Here is a 17,891-nt window from a genome sequence, read left to right as displayed (position 1 = left end):
AAAAGACACGTTCACATTGTTGTGATATCATTATAGAAATAGGCATGACACAATAATGTACTTCCTGGATTCAACTGACATACATTCTAGTGTCTATTCTAAATTTCGATTTTAATACCCAGATGATGACAAGAAGTCTATGATCTTAGTTTAGGAAAGAATATACATTGCATAATAAGTACATGAAACTCTGCATAGTAAAGCAAAGTGCTAAAGATAAAAATCATTCCTCAGCCATTCAGCAACTAGCTGGCCTAACGCAGAAAGTTCAGACAGAAAATAACGGACACAGAGTATCTGACTAAGATATTGAATTTAAGACTACAAATGATTTTTATTCACTTTTGTAATAAGGTGTTGTTTAAACTTCATGCAATGAATTTACATTAACTCTGAAATTTAAAAAAAATAAAAATAAGTTTTAATTCATTTTGTAAGAAAACACCTTTAATGGAATTTCCAGCTCAATTCAATTCAATATGGTCTCCTTTTAAGGGCTATCTTTCCAAGTGATGCTAATGTAGTCTGTTCCGTTAAGAATTCCTAGTCTCTGAGCCTTCCTTACGATCATCACCATCCTCATCACTAACACTTATAAGCATTAACCATTTATTGTAGATACTGTTCTAGACACTTTACTCATTTATTTCTCACAAGTATTTAAGATAAGTGCCATTATTATTATCATTTTACTGGAAATCGAAATTAAAAAGAAAGTTAAATAACTTGCCTAACCTCACGAAGCTGCCTCCTCACAAGTATTTAAGATAAATGCCATTATTATTATCATTTTACCAGAAATTGAAATTAAAAAGAAAGTTAAATAACTTGCCTAACTTCACGAAGCTTCCTGGCTAGGGTTAAACTTTTATTCTGGAATCCAGGGTCAATGGCCTGCCTTACCTCCAGCCTCTCTGCCTTCTACCTTCCCGACCACCAATACTAGGAATATTTTCAATTTTCAATTTTTCTAGTGTTTTTGCTCTTTCTCTCTGTTCTGGCCCCTTCCCTTCTATATATAAAGAAGCAGAGTTCTCCCTACCTTAAAAAGAAAATCCCTAAACTATTTATTGAATATCTATGCCTTCTATAGCTATGATACTACACAAGGGTATAAAAAAAAACACATAGGTATTGTACCATTCCTACCTTCAACACATAAATTCAGAAGATTCAACACATAAATGCAGATAATCAACGTCAAATTAGTACTGTTACCTCCTCAAGGTGAAATCCTACTTTTTTCACTGTGGCTCACTATTAACCTTCTTTAAAGTGTGCTCCACCTCCATGACCCAAAAGCCCATTCTCTCTTTACTCCCCTGAAATCGGACTTATGCTCCTTCTATTAGTAAAAGTAGAGCCTTAAAAATAACCAGTCATTGCCTATCCACCAAATCCAGTACAACTTTTCCCATGTTCATTCTCCTTACTTTCTTGTTTCTCAATGCATACTATTCTATTGGTTACCATAGTATCTCATCAACCTAATTTATCTCCTATCTTTTAAACCAGCCCATTTTAGTTTTTGCTGTCTTTCTTTCCTTCTTCACAATCTTATGTTCATACCTGAATCTGTAGGAATACTTTCAAATTTACATTTCGACTCCTAACTTTCATTCCCTAATTTGTACCAGTAAACTAAACATATCTAATGTTAAATTTATGTATTTTCTTTTTTGTTTTTTAATTGATTTTAGAGCGAGAGAGAGGAAGGGAGGGAGGAAGAGAGAGAGAGAGAAACATCAATTTGTTGTCCCACTTATTTATCCATTCATTGGTTGATCCGTGTATGTACCTGACTGGGGATTGAACTCACAACCTTGGAGTATTGGGATGATGTTTAACCAACTGAGCTACCCAACCAGGGCCAGATTTACGTATTTTCTTAAAAAATTTATTTTCTTCTTAATTGACCTATTTCTGTTAATGGCATAGTGTTTTCCTAATGGTCCAGTTTGAAACTGGAGTTATGTGTGATTCCACCTACTCCTCATCGATCAATCATTCACCACAACCAACTTCCCACTCCTTTCCATGACCATTGTCATCATCCCCCTTCAGATGATTTCCCCCCAAGTCTGGACATGTCCAACCGCCTCCCGAATGCTCTTTCTACCTCCAGTCTTTCCCTTTAATACAGTAAAGTAAGGACTATGTGCTCAGAATATATTTATGTTAATGACTTAAACAGGATCCTGACAAAGGAGTCTGCAAGTCCTTAAAGTTCACATACTGAATATATACTCTCAAATTGGGGAGGTGAGGGAGAAAAAGTGAGCTAAGAAGCACATTCCCTAATTAAGTTAGGCTGAATTCGAACTCCTTTAAGCTTACGGTCCTGTCGCGGGACCTGCATGCTTGTTTTGTTCAGCACAGTGAGACTGCAAGCCCTGCCCCACGCCACCTGTACACCCAGCACAATGCTATCAGGTCAATCCTCCTTCATGACCACTTTTTGGCATGTTATCCTCTTGTTTAGCACATTGAAGAACTCGCCATCATCTACAGATTCAGCAGTTCTGGTCTCCTGCAAGTTGGCCTTAATGAAACTTCCTCTTTTCTCCCACTAATGTCTCATATTTGAATTCTCTGCTTTAGGCATGCACGCCCGTTGCTGACCCTCTTTCTCTTTATTTGATTACACCACTCATCTGACACATTGTTTGCTGCCCCATTTTCATTGGTTACTATTTTATTTATATATATATATACACATATATATATGTATATATACATATGTGTGTGTGTATATATATATATGTATATATATATATCCTACATATCTAACTAAATTGGAAGTTCCCTGAATACAGGCAAAATGAGTTAATATCTTCCTAATACCTAAGTGCTCCGTACATGGCAGATACTCAGCAACTGTTGGTTCTTACTACGCATTCTACAGAGGTGAGCAAAAATATGTTTACAGTTGTGTGTACATGAAACACAGAGTTTATTATTGCATTATTATTTATTAATTATTGTATTGTTTCTTTTCGTATGACAACTGTAAACCTACATTTGCCCACCCTGTACATTTTGCTCTAAAATGATGTCATCACATTTGTGGCATTTTATGCTTTTCAGTAAAATTTTATGTTCACCCTCTCAAACTCAATCTGGCCAAAACAGCACTCCTGAATTTTCCCTCTTGTCCTGACTTATTTCTCTCTAGCTAAGTAAAGGATGTCACCAGTTACCCAGTGGCTCATACCCAAAATCCAGAAGTCATCCTTGATTCCTCCCTGCCCTCCTCTCTCCATATTCTATCCATCTATGGATTCTGAGAATGCTGATTTTAAAATCCATCCTTTACACACCCATTTCACCCTACCACGTTTCTACACCACACTGGCCTCTGAGCTGGCCTCCAGGCTTTCTCTCAGGCCCTTCTACTATCTATTATCTACTCTGATAATCACCGAGGCCAAGAGAATCATTTGCGAATATAAATCACACAGCACCACCATCTCATTTAACTCTCTGCAGCACTCAGAATAAAATCTAAACTGCTCACCAAGGCTCACAATGCCCTGAGTGACTGGATCCTGCCTACCTTTCCAGCTCCGAGTGGTACTATTCTGTTTTTTTCTTCCCTATACATTTTAAAAGCACATTATACCCAGCCATAATCTGTATATGTTTGGTAAGATGCATTCCAAAAGTTAAAGTACCCAACTGACAGCCTACGTGCACCCATACATGCAGATCATACATTCTCTACCGGAGGGGTCCAACCTGCGGCCCAGGGGACACACGCAGCCCAGGACAGCTGTGAAGGCGGCCCAACCCAAAACTGTCAGCTTATTGAAAACATTCTACGATTTTTTTAATCTGATAAGATTATAAGATTTTTTTGTGATTATGTGTTGCAATGTATTTAATGTGTGCGCCCAAGACAACTCTTCTTCCAGTGCAGCGCAGAGACGCCAAAAGGCTGGACAGCCTTGCCTAGTCCCTTCCATTTTTCTCCCAACACAACTCTTTTAAATTCCCATGAAGTGTCCCTCTAGCAACTTACAGTTAGGCATATAGGTGTTATTTTAAGATTCTGTTGTAAAATTCTCTGATGGACCTCTTTGATGAAACACTGTCCTTTTAAAGGATATTAATAATGTTAAGTGTTTTTATTTTTTTATAAGCTACCACAGATAAGCCCTTTCAGGTATAGGTGCTACAGAAACAATAATGCCACTAAAGATGTCCCATTAAAAGTGGACCCTTCAAAATATTTCAACATACCCTTTTAAAAGCCATTCGTTGATTGGTGTGATTGATAAAAGCTGAAGAAAAAGCCATATTGTTGCTGGGAAGAATGCAAGTGTAAAGATCTGAATGAAAAGATGCAGTCTTATATGTACCAAAGCACCGGTCAGCTCCTGCAAAAACAGACACAAAATTTAAAAAGTCAGTAAACTATTTCTGAAGAGAAACTGCTACTAAAATAACATCACATAAATTAGTTTTTTTAATTGAGATATAATTCACATCTGACATTATATTAGTTTCATGTGTATAACACGATGATTCACTATTTGCATATATTGCAAAATGATCACCACAATAAGTCGAGTTACATCCATCAATCTTGAGTTATTTCACAGCTAAAATTTTTATCTATAAAGATATGCATAAGAGCCAAACTTTAAGAAAAAGTTATTGATGATGGTTATGAAGTTATTCATGAAGATCGTGACTTTTACATAAAACTCCTGAAATATTCTAATTGCTTTAAAATATATAATATACCACAACAATTCATATTTGTGCAATTCTGGACCAGGATGAAGCTATCTACCTTCGCACTAGTATATCTGAGAACTGTTACCACTATAAATAAACATGTATGTTTAACGACCTAAAAAAGTAAATCTTGTTGAAAAATTTTAGCAGGACCTATCCCATTTTAATTATATAGAATAATTAACCGCTATTAATTACACCAGACTTAGAAAGGACGCAGTTTGGCAAGAAGTTACTAAATCTACACAGAAATCAAAATTTTTAAAAATGTTGTCCTCAATGTCCTAGAATTCAAAATAACTTTTTCCACAAAATCTACTCACTAGAGTTCTTTATGAACATTTAACTGAGCAGTGGTTACACGCCATTCTCTGAGCTTGCCCCTTTCTGTATGTCCTCTCATTAAATCCTCACTACAGCCCCATTAGGTGGATACTATTACTCCCAGTCCACTGGGGGGGAAATGGAGGCTGAGCGTCAAACCCAATCAGCCCGTGCCGGCTTCTCCCACGGTGTCAGGCTGATGCCGCGGAGGGAGAAAAAATCCCAGAACGCATGACAAACCAGGCACTTGTTTTGAGTCTCACAGCTAAGAAAAGGGTACTCAGTTAAATTTGGAGGTTTGAATATATACTAATTAACAAGCTTTTGCATTTGAATTTCTTTGAGTTATGTGGTTATTCAGTGGAAGTAAAACAAATTCAAAAAGTAGCACAAAACTAGCATAAAACATTCCAACAGTCATTTAGAGCACATTCAAAAATGCCGGTCGCTGGTTATAAGCATAGCATTGTAATAATGTCTCCACCACCCCCAGTTCAAGCAAGACATTCAAAAGACCCTCAGCTTCAAAGCATTAGTCAAAGTGTACAGTTTAATAAATAGTAGGTCAAGGTCACCTCATTCACCGAGCACCACTTCTAGGACCTGTCTCATTGGCTCCCACGACTCATCTCCCTCTGCGGAGACACACAGCAGTTCCGTTTCCATCATGAGATGACCTCAGTGACGTCTAAGGAACTTGTGGCGATCTGGGACTAACGTAGGGCGACTGGGAAACGCTGGGCGGCCCCGAGGCCACACTAGGTCCGTGGCTCAGAGCCAAGAGGAAAGGAGCCTGAGTCAGGCTGACCCTGACTCAGGAGCTTCACGACGAGAAGCCTGAGCACCAGCAGGGCCAACAATCTCCGCGGTCTTGAAACTGAATCTCACCGCGATATACTCAGAACCATTCAATAAACACTAAAGAAATACTCGTGTTTTTATTTTTTTAATTGAAATGAAAATGATGAGCCAGAATGCAGTAATTAAGGTATCTGCATATAGTTCTCATAGAAATATAAAATGGTATAACTTTTTTGAAAAGTAATTTTGGGAATACATATATCAAGGACTATAGTATAATTTGGGGGATCCCACAATATATTTTTGGATCCCAAAATTTTATGTTTAGACATTTATCCCAAAAATATTTTTAAAATAGTTACAAGCACTATACACAAAATTGATCCTCAGAGTATTATCCATCAGGGTATCCAATCTTTTGGTGTCTCTCCGCCACACTGGAAAAAGAAGAGTTGTCTTGGGCCATGCATTAAATACTCAAACGCTAACAAAAACTGATGAGCAAAAGAAAAGGTTTGAAGTAAATTGACGATTTTGTGTTGGGCTGCATTCATAGCCATCCTGGGCTGTATGCGGCTTGCGGGCCGTTGGACACCTCTGCAACCTGGAAACAACTTAAGTGTCCAAAAATGGGAGAACAGCTAAATAACTTAAGAATTAAACAGTGTTAAGAACCATTATAAACCATGTTAAAACTTTAGACAAGAATGTAGGAGTAGAAGGTCTCTCCCTACTTGACCAGCATGTAAATTGGCACAACCTATGTACAGCAATCCGGTAACTCATTTCTTCATTCGACAAATACTTACTGACCACCTGACACCACTCTAGGTACTTGGACCATCTACCATAATTAAACTGCACATATCACTTGACCTAGCAATTCCACTTCTAGGAATTAACCCTTCACATATGCTCCCAAAGACGGGAAATGACATAATTTTAGGTTATCTTTTGCAGTGTGTTTGTAAGAGCAAAACCTTGTATATTACCTAACTATCCATCAACACAGCCCAAAAAAATATATCATGACACATTCATAAAATGGAATACTTTTCAGCATACAAAAAGAAATAGAAGTTCTTTATATGTTGATGTAAAATAGTCTCCAAGATATGTTTTTGAGTTAAATAAGGTAAGGCAGCAATCAGTATAAAATACCACAGTTTAAAGAGGGTTCACATTCATTTGTTTTGTGTAGAGCATCTCTGGAAAGATACACAGAAACTGTTAACACTGGTTGTCTCCAAACCAATGTTTTCTGTAAATTATATTATTTTTAAATATATATGTGAAAAAATTACAAAGGACTAAAGTACATGAAAAAGTATTATTATACAATGTCACATAGAAAAAAATAAAATCATATATGCATATATATGTGGGTATATGTATGCAAGTATGTAGTTACCTATATACATACTTAAATATATATGTAAAATTTTTTTAAATATTCATTTCAATGTATTCTAAACATAAAATATGTTTAAAAACACACAGCTGTTATAGGTTACTTTTACTCTTTCTAATCTTTCTACAATGGATAAATACCACTTCTGTAATCAGAAGAGTTATGAAAAATAAAATACAGTTTGAGAATACTGGCTGACCTAATAAATGACAATTAGAAACAACTGATATCATACCGGAATAATGGAACTGTAAAGAACCCAGAAAATGAATCACAAGGGCCTGCTGTGCTGGGTCATAAGAGGCCTCTTAACAGGGAAATAACAGATGTGATGTTTTCCTAAGAAAGATTTTCAAGACTGTCACAAAAACCCAGTGTTACATATTTTCTAGATTTTCATACAACATTTACGAGAAAATATGGTAACACTGGAAAAGAAAAAGCAAGTAACACCATAAAATCCAAAACAGCAGTATTCCATACATGTCCATGTAGAATTTAGGGCCACATACTCAAACAAATGCCATCGTGAATAATGGAAAAGTTGATTCTGCATGACATTTTGTTTATTCACATGTAATACAGGTCAAATTCTATTAAAATAAACTTAAGGAGACACTCCATATACTGACTATACCAGAGTCTCACTAACAGCATCAAGAATGGCTTAAAATCAGGGACTCTGACTGAGGTGTAGAAGTATTTTCATTACCTACCAATGTCCCTTCTAACCCTTCTATGCCCTTTATTTGATTTCTGAGGGTCAGCCTCAGAGCTCTGGGATGGAAAGAAACAAGCAGCAAGAGCCTCAAGTTTGGGATTTGCTATATTTACTTCTGAGCAAATGGTATTTAAAAAATAATCTGCATAGGAAAATAAGGAAAAACCTGCATGTTCTGCTCTCCTCACGGCCCTGTTCAAGCCCTGAGCCTCCTGCCCACATGTTTCTGTCCAGCGCCGAGCACGGCACGTTACGGTCGGGGACATGTGATAGGTTATTGGTTTAAATGAACTGGTCCTGCCACGGTCTAAGTGGCAAATCCTCTGAAGCTGCAGGTTTGAAGTTAGTTATATATGAAATACACGACTACTTCAAACGTGACCGTATTATACTTCAGTATGAAAAAACTTCAGAAACCATTCCAACAGGTATTTCAAAAACTAGAAATCAACAGTTATAAAAATGAAGATTTAGCATTAAATCTTTTTAGCATGAAGTATTAACACAGAGCTCTTTATAATTTTAATAAACAGATTTTAGAATACACGTCATTGTATCTGTGTATGAGTAATACTGCCTGAAATGTTCAACATGAATCAAACTTGAATGGGGCTACTGTAAATGCTTTCAAATAAATTCAAGTAAATAATAACTCACCATCTCCTATGTGCAAAAAACACACTATTCTAAGACCTAACTGAATACAAAAATAGCTGTCCCTGCTGAAATTAAGTTAAGATTATTGACTAGAAAACAACTAACAACAAGATTGAGACCTTCTAACTTACATTTCTTTGGTTGCCCAGGAAATTAGCAGGGCTTAGAGATGGTTTAACATTACATGAGGATGCAATCAATCTAGGGCATCTTAAGTTAAATGGATCTTGAAAATGAATTAATGTTGTATTAGTTTCAAAAGGACCTTTTATGGAGGAAATGGCTTTGATGGCTACTTAGATACCATGAGAATGCACAGGGATCAAGGCATTTCATCATTAGGTCCAAATTAGCTGGATGACTTGGAAGGTTTCTTAGAGGCTTACAGAAGAATTTGGTCCTTAGAGAAATGCTGATCGCTGTGACATTCCTTCTTCAACTCCTGCATCCCACGAAATTGGCTGCTTTACAGAATCGCATTAAGCAAGGAGCTAGGCGAGAATCAAGTCTCTTGCCAGGTTTCCCATGGCATAAATAACAGCTGTCGCCATTAAGCAACCATCAGGGGACGCAGTTAGAGCATCGTCCAAGGTAGAGGACTTGGGTAAGGCAGCTGCTTCCTGGAGAGCCCTAGCCAAGGCCAGTGGGAAGCCCCCCAAGGAAGGTCAGACCAGCACCTGGGAGAGCGAGTACCTTTCTGGACCCCTGTGTCCTGCACTGGAGGACCCGTAGAACTCGTGTTGACCGAAGAAAAGCCTGTGCCCCCTAAGCACTAATCCTAGTCTTTTCGTGTCGATATAATTCACAAAAACTGGAATTTGACAAATTTAGGAAATCCCGTCCCTGTCAGCTATTTGCGGAAGACCAGCAATCAGTGAGAGTGTTTAGCATTCTTGAGACACAATTTATACCACTCCGCTAACTACAGAGTACATAAATTTAGGAAAAATGGTTTTTTCCATGTTGCTACTAGAATGATCAGAAAGAGGTAAGGAAATTTGATCTTCATTCAAATCACACTTAAGAGAAAGAAACCTTAAGTAAAGGCAAGCTATTAAGCAAACAGAATTTTAAGTTTTAAAGTCATTTCAAAAAAAAAAATCCTTCTTACATAGTAAGACTTCCCTGTCTACATAAAACTAAGCATCTTAGAATGACAACTTTTTAAAACTCTATGTAATTTCTTGAAAAGCAAATGGTTATTTCTCCTATGTTTTTCTTCCATTATAGGTCAAAAGGGAATCATAAATTCTACCGATTCCTATCTTGGGTCTGAATTTCTCTAATTCCAAGGAATCCCATGTTCAGTGACACCTGGATCAGCAAATAACATTATCTGTACATCTTCATGATAGAGTATGACTTTGTATGAAAAAATACCAATATTTCCTTAACCCGAACCCTCTACTAACATCTACAAACATTTAATAGACACACTAGCAAAGGATATACTTTTTTAAAAAATACAAATTAGTTAAAAATCATTACAAGTGTCACTTGAGCAGCATCAGCCCTGGGAACAAAAAATGACCTACAAAGTTATGGAAACCCAAATAAACATGAAGAGCCTAAAGTGCCACAGCAGGGGAGACCTGAAGGAGGCGCTTCACTGCAGTGGCCCGAATATAAACACACCAATTAATAGCCACATCCTCAGGGTCCATGCTGCTCAACCATCAAGTTTCTAGACTCTGCCGGTACAAAGCACAAGTCTTACTATGCCGAAGTCCTGCTTACCGTCTGTTCCCGTGAAGCCTTCAGGCTACAGCAACATACAAATTTACAAAAGGATTCTGAAATTTCAAAATATAAAGTACCAATTCAGTTTTCCTCCCTGCTTTTCATGTGCCCCATAGGTGACAGTACCTCTGTTTTCAATGAGAGTCCACTGTTAAAGAATATTGTTGCCACAGCGATGTAGGAGACAGTTATTTCTGGCTTCAGTGGTCCTAAAGAGAAAGAAATTAGTCACTGTTAGATAAGCATTTCCAGTCTTCCAGTGTGAAAGGCAAGTCCATTGGAGGAGGACAAATGGTACTTGAGACCTTAGTGTTGACCCTGGGGAACACTGCTGTCCTGACAGAGTTAAGCATTTGCTGTGACGCGTCTAATTCCAGAGAGGAGTTTCCAGAAGGCAAGGACCATGGCTGTCCAGTCCAGCACAGTATCCTTCCACCAGAAGAATAAAAATAAACTCAAAAAGAAACTCTGCTGCACACAGGAGAAAAGAGAGTCACCATCCTTCAATACAGGCCCTAATGGCATCTACCACAGTGTCAACGCTTGCATAACAATTAAATTCCCCACACGAAAGGAGACAACCATGAAAGCAGTCACGTTCTCTTTAGCAAATATTTTATTTCTTCTAGGATATCAGAAAGAAAAGCTTGTATTCACATATAAATTCAATTCTGCCTAAGAGTTTTCAACCCACGAATATTTATTGGGCGCTTCGGTGTGATTTGAGATAATGCGGAGAGAGCAATGGAGTACCGAACAATATGTGGTTAAGACTGCAATTATTATGAAACTGCGCCTGGCCCTGGGCATGCTGTGGAGAGCGAGACCGGCCGGATCTTTGTCCTCCGGGAAATTCCTCTCTGAAGCCGGGCTGGCATCACCCCCTGGTACATTAATATCGTGAGTACAACAGAGGCAACCTTAATCTTTAGTCATTTTTGTGGCTTGTACACCACTGGCTTAAAGACCTACGGTGCTAACCAGTGGACAATATTCTTCTAAAAGACACAGTCTGAGAAAATACCATTTTATACCTGTATACAAGTGATTCTCTGGCAGGGGCAATGATGGCCCCTACCGACATTTGGCAACATTCAGAAATTTCTTGGCTGATTGAGCTCAGGGACTAGGAGGGGCGACCGCATCTAGGGGACAGCGACCAGGAATTCTGCTAGACATCATGGGAAGCACAGGGTAGCCCTCCCAACAACGGCAGTGCCAAGGTGGAGAAACCCTGGCAGGTACCAACGAACAGTTTAAAATCTGAGATCACCTCGCACCTGACGTTCCATTCAGCCCTCTCGAGCTAGGTTGAGTAGCGTTCCCTCCAAAATTTGCGTCCACACAGAACCTGTGAATGTGACCTTATTTGGAAATAGAGTCTTTGCAGATGTACTGTATTTTGCTGTGTATAATGCGTACTTTTTTTGCCCAAATTTTTGAGGGGAAAATAAGGATGCACATCATACCTGGGTACAATGATTACATACCATGAATACATGGGTATAATAATGAATCCCGTGTATAATGCACACAAGATGTGAGTGTGCATTATACCCAGCAAAATATGGGTGATCACATTAAGATGAGGTCTTATCTGATTACGGTGGGCCCTAACCCAATGACTGGTATTCTTAAAAAAAGAAGGCAACTTGGGCTCTATCACACACAGAGAGAGGATGGCCATGTGAAGGCAGGCAGAGCCTAGAGCCATATTACAGGGCACGCGGAGAGGTGGCGGCCCCCCCACAAGCTAGAATAACTAAAGAACAGGTCTTCTCTAGAGCCTGCAGGGGGAGCATGGTCCTGCTGGCGTCCTGATCAGACGTTTGCCTCCAGACCGTGAGTAAATAAATTTCTGTTGTTTTAAGCCGCCCAATCTGTGGTAATTAGTTGTGGCAGTCCCCCAAAAAAACTAACACACGGTTAAGCAAAACATCAGCCCCAAAGTCACAGCTCCCCCGTTCCCTGACTCTCCTCCATACCTGCAGAGACTGCGGCTGAGGTCCACGCTCAGGAATAACCGCCACTCGCGCAGTCGACAAACACTTACTGAGCAGCCATGATATTTTAGGCATTTGTAGTACATCAGTGAATAACGGACAACAAAGATTTCCTTAAACATTCTATGAATTCCTTTCTGTACCTGGCATTTACAGATCGCTTCGCTGAGATTTGAGAGAAGGGAGCGAAAGGGAGAAAGCAAGCGCAAACAGCGTTTACATACCAGGGCAGGAAAGGCTGCTCACAAACTTAAAACTTAAAAGGAGGCATGTTATTGTTATACCTGCGCGTGAACCTGTCTCAGCAGCTCACACTTAGAAATAATATCTCCTCAACAACTGAAGAAGGTGATTCAGAAGCAGATTTTAAAGTCAAGGAGTCTGGCTTGTTTTGAAAATAGGTGCCTCCCAGGAATTTTAAATACTGTTTCTAAAAACCCATAACATTTTTATTTTCCTCCAATCTCCTGGGTTTTTTTTTTTTAATCAGACCTTACTCTTGTTCTGCCCACAGTGATTCCTCCAGAAGTTCCGTATAGGATGGGTCAGAGTGAGCAATGTGGTCAGAAGTGAAAACTAGGGGACCTGTCCAAAGACGCATGTCCATAGTGAGCATGCAGCATTTGCTCAGATTCTATGTTTCCCTGGGGCAGCTAAAGCATCTACCTTAGTTGGCGAACAACTGAATGTTTCAAGAACTCTTCCCACAGTTCACATATACACACAAAAATGCACATTAATAACTATTAGCTAATTGGCATAATTCAGTGGAATGATTTGCACTCCACTGTGAAAGTCATAGTCAACTGTGAAAAGTCAAAACATTGACTTTCAATGTTTTAAATCCTAGGGACAGGTTATATTGTTTCTCTAATTAGATGCATTTCTAAATTACTCTAAGACAGAACATGGTGAAGGTATTCTAGGGCTACCTACCAGATACCTTTTGAAAGGGAAGGAGGAAATCCTTCTGATTTGGAGAAACCTGAGGCCACCGAGGATGCCTGAGGATGCAGACAGCTCGACTTTTGAAAGCGAAACCACCAGTCGCCTCAGGCTGCAGTAAAAACTTAGTAAATATTTGCGCAGAGGTGAGAGATGAAACTACTATTTAGAAATGATACCTGGTCTACTCTAAGGTAATGATTATATCCTCCAGTTCACCAAAATAACCAGATCCAGATCTGAAAATGGCTATAAAGCTAAAGTAGAAATATGTTTTAACTTTTCCTCCAACCAAAAGCAAAAAGTATTTTATCAATGAAACAGAAATGAGGTAGCAAAATCAAAAGAAAAACTGGCCATAAAAAAAATGAAGCAATTTTTTGGGCTCCAGAACTCGTGTTTTTTAATGGGCGGGGGAGGGGGAGGGGGAATTAAAGGAAATTATTTGAAATGCTTAAGAGTGCAATGAACTATTATTATTTCATAAAATCTGCTCATCACCAAGGTAAATTTCACTCCTAAACCTAATCTCACATATTCATGCCAATATACTTAAGCTTATAGCATGTTCTGGTTATTTTTTTTCCCCAATAGAAAAATGAATCAGTTTCTTCTTTAAGGCTTATGTATTATTAATGGCCCTAACAATTTAAGTTAAGAAGCAGGTGGATATGAGAAAGTTACTCTACTTCCAAAGAAGTAAAGCTTTCCCTTACCAAGAATAACAGCACAGTGTTGAAACTAGTAAACTCTAAGGTGTGCATAGCTCAGGGCTTCTCTGGGTCTCAATGGAAGAGATTAATGACACCTCAGAACGTGTGTGCATTTACGTCTACTCTGGCTCTTTATCTTCAGCCTTCTTCTGTTTATTTAAAAGTGAAATGTAAGTGAGTAAAAAGAAAAGTGAACTAAGCATTAAATTATCTAGGCTAGGACCTAGATAATATTATAATAATATTAAACTCTTTCCCATTTGGAAGGTCATTCAACTTCTCTAATCTAAGAGTTCCCTCATCTATAAATTTCCTGCCATATACAACTCACCAACTGGTTATGAAGATTTTTTTTAAAGGGAGGTCAGATCATAGTTGTAATACTTTAAGTGTAGAAGTCTTACATTTAAAAATATTAGGTGTACCTGGCTGGCTCAGTAGACTGAGTGCCGGCCTGCAAACCGAAGGGTCAGTTCCCAGTCAGGACACATGCCTGGGTTGCGGGTTAGGTCCCCAGTATGGGGTGCACGAGAGGCAACCACACACTGATGTTTCTCTCCCTTTCTTTCCCCCTCCTTCCCCCTCTCTCTAAAATTAAATAAATAAAATCCTTAAAAAAATTAAAGGGTAAATCTGTAAAAGATAAAAATAAAAAATTAAGAAAAAAAGAGTATAGTCATGAAGGTTCTGATTCAGGTAAAGGTGAATTGAGTATCTTATTAACAAGCTAAAGACTACCAAAACTTTCTCTATTTAAAGAATGTCTGAAAATTGTTCTACTGAAATGTAATAACTCTACCCCACGAAAGGACGTGGTGAAGGTATTACAGGGCTAACTACAAGATACCATGCATTAAAAATCACAACCCCAATGTACAGAACTCATAAATGGAAACTTTGACTAAAAGTGAGAGCAAACAAAAAGGTGCTTTAGACCGTTTTAAAGAGCCGAATGGGACAGAAACATTTTCAGCAACCATTCCTTTCCTTGTACCTAGATTTTTGTTGGGATTAACTAGTAGAGTGAGTGTTGCTTGGCAATTTTTGGAGGTTTGTTTTTATTTAAGAGGTTTTAAGATCAAGTAAAAGTTCAACAGAAGTACCAAGAACTTAGCCTGACAGTCTATATAAGAAATTGCAAAGAATTTCTTGCTTACCTTTCGTTCTTAAACATGGGACAGCTAGCAATCAAAGAAATCATGTAAGTGGACTGTTGCCTAACATTAGCGGTCTCTGCTCCGCTCCTTCAGGCTAAAAATCAGGGCACAGAAAATGTCTATTACAGAGAGCCCTTCTTGATAATAGTTATTCATTTTTAATGATTTCTCACCAACTAAGGGTGGATGGATTTTGCAACCGCTATGAAATAAGGGGCAGTCCTGGCCTCCAGTCCTCTCTCCCCCCTAACTTCCCGCGCTAACTGAACCCAGGGTCAGTCACCTGACCTCAGGTCTGAGTGCCTTCAGCTGTAAGAGAAGACTGTCAGCTGAAAATACTTTTTAAAAATCATTTTTGGCCCTTAACATTCTACTCCTATAAAAATTAAACAAAGAAATCAATTGTCCTAGATTGATAGCATCCAGACTAGTGAAAATGGGAAACGACATTTTTAAGGTACAATAATACACCAAAGCTTCAAGAAGCAGAGTCGGAGGGAAAAAATAAGATTACAGAATCCGTCTCATACATGCCACTGGAAGCCCTAGGGAAATGATTCAGCATTCAACAACCCTTCTTCCCACGGAGCACCCCGGAAATGTAATGTAAAAGGTATTTTACCAAACCTAGGCCCTGCAGACCTCAAAGATTGCATATCACCCGTAACTTCACCTTAACACCGAGCAAATAAAAGATCTAACACCAGAAGTTATAAAGTGTACTACGGAAGCTAGTAAAGTGTGCATTCCACCTCACCGCAAAGACACTGTAACTTTAATTTTCACTATCCAGCTAGCCGCAGGGGCAGGGGGTACTCATTTGACAGAACCTGAAATACCAACATTCACAAGTTTCCCAAAAGCTCACAGAGAAGCTCCGTCAAAGAAGAAACAGGTGCCTCCGGGGATAGAAACCGCCACAAATAACAGCTTTATTCTCAGTTCTGTGCCCTACACAATAGGGACTAAGCTGAATAAACAAAAATAAAATAATAAAATAAACAAAAACGGTGTAGTTCCCACAATCTTTGTTCAAGTAATTCCTTTTAAATGTTTCCTGAAGCAACACTTCAATGGAGGTATTGAAGGGAGAGGGTAGTGGGACCACTGCCCTCCTGAGAGATCATTGCATTCACTCCCGTCATATTTTAACAACAAGACACACATAACTTCAAATATCCTCCACTGCGCTTCCTAACATAAAAAGATCGCCTGTGCTCACTTCTCTCCTTTATCTGTCCCTGTTGTACGGTTGATGTATTAAACCTGTCAATAAGTGTGGAAACTGACAAACAAGGTGGAAAAGGACAATAAATTAAAGAAACTCAATTAATGTTTCTACAAAGTAGGACATGCTTGTCTGGGGGCGGGGGGTCCATAAAAGGCTAATGACGTTTCCAGGCACGTCCACCAATGCCCATCCCCACATTACAAGGCTCCCACTACTCAGGCTGTGAGTATGATTTTAGTCCGCCTACATTTCCTTGCCAAAATACACACTGCACAGTGTCTAACACAGCCTGCATCTGCTGGACTACTGCGAAGTGTAGCAACTGAGTCCCGGCAGCACACGGAAGTAGTGTCCTGTAATGAAAATGTGCAACGTGTCAGTCAGCGTGGGAGTTTCTGGAGCAGTAGCTACCGCTGCAAATCGTCACTCTCCAACATGGGAGTCACAGAATCTGAGCTGGAGGAGGAAGGGGTATCCCTTGTTCTTTTTCTTACCCAACTTTGTCTTAAACGCGGGGTGCAAGAGGGGTGGAAATGGACAAGGTAATGGTGTCCACTCCAAGATGGATAAGGAACTCCTGGAAACCTAGCATCCCGTGGGATGGGATGCTACTTTCAAGGGAAGAGAAATCAAGTTTCATTTCATTCTCAGTGACCTCACTCCTTGACACTAAGGATCCTCACTGGCTGTTGGCGGAAAAGGTAACCTGCTTTCAAAGTCGCTCGCCCCGTTCCTAATTATGAATCCCGCTCTGGAGTTGGCAAATTAAAACGTCAGCGAAAGGGCCAAAGGACACCCTAGGCTGGTCAGTGTCCCCGAGAGAGGCAGACACTTCCCACACACCATCTCCCCTCCTTTTCAAGACTCACAAATTACTTCTCAAGTGAGAATCGGGGTGGAGCGTGCGGAGGTGCAGACTTACCCCCATTCACCCCTATGGACGGCTCCAGCTTAGCTCCGGCGATCGCCAGCACTATTCCAATCATGAACCATTCTTTCCTCATTCTCTCCAGCAGCCTCATGTTTGTTAGGGTGGGTGGGTTTTGTTTGTTTGTTTGGCTTTTTTTCTTTTTAAGCTGCGATCGCTTAATCCCCGGGGCGTCTCCACACTTTCCACGGTCCCTCTTGACATGCAGCAGAGCAAGTCAAATTGCTACTTGTAAAGGAAAGACCAGGGGATTGCTCCGGAGGCTTCTAGGAGGGCTGGGAGTAGTAGTAGTATCCAGTGACAGGAAAGCCTCACTGAGCGCCGCCATCACTACCGTGCGCCTCCTAATAGACACGCACATAATTAAAGCCACTCGGGCTGCCGCTCCCAAGCGCGACTGCTCTGAAGCGGACAATTAATTGGGCCAGGCTGACCGGCGCCGGACAAAAGGAGGCTGGCCGCTGGGTGGGGTTGACAGTCTCGCCTCTTCCAAGACCTGCGGAACCTTAGGAATGGC

The 17,891-nt window shown here is 39.6% G+C and overlaps 1 protein-coding gene across 1 annotated transcript in view; it reads right to left on the bottom strand.

Moving 5' to 3' along the window:
* SLC10A7 (solute carrier family 10 member 7) overlaps positions 1 to 17,688 on the bottom strand; it is a 195,239-nt gene extending 177,551 nt beyond the window's left edge. The window contains exons 1-3 of the mRNA XM_054562781.1: positions 17,369 to 17,688; positions 10,524 to 10,606; positions 4,243 to 4,379 (exon numbers count right to left, since the gene is read on the bottom strand). Of these exons, the coding sequence (XP_054418756.1) occupies positions 4,243 to 4,379; positions 10,524 to 10,606; positions 17,369 to 17,468 (320 nt within the window). The 5' untranslated portion in view covers positions 17,469 to 17,688. The remainder of the gene's footprint in view (positions 1 to 4,242; positions 4,380 to 10,523; positions 10,607 to 17,368) is intronic.
* Positions 17,689 to 17,891: the final 203 nt, after the last annotated feature.

Source organism: Pteronotus mesoamericanus, unplaced genomic scaffold (genome assembly GCF_021234165.1).
Source record: "Pteronotus mesoamericanus isolate MK-2021 breed Mesoamerican mustached bat unplaced genomic scaffold, CSHL_Meso_final contig_163, whole genome shotgun sequence".
Classification (NCBI taxonomy): Eukaryota; Metazoa; Chordata; class Mammalia; order Chiroptera; family Mormoopidae; genus Pteronotus; species Pteronotus mesoamericanus.
Note: the sequence above shows the minus strand (reverse complement) of the source record. Positions and strands in the feature narration are given on the sequence as shown.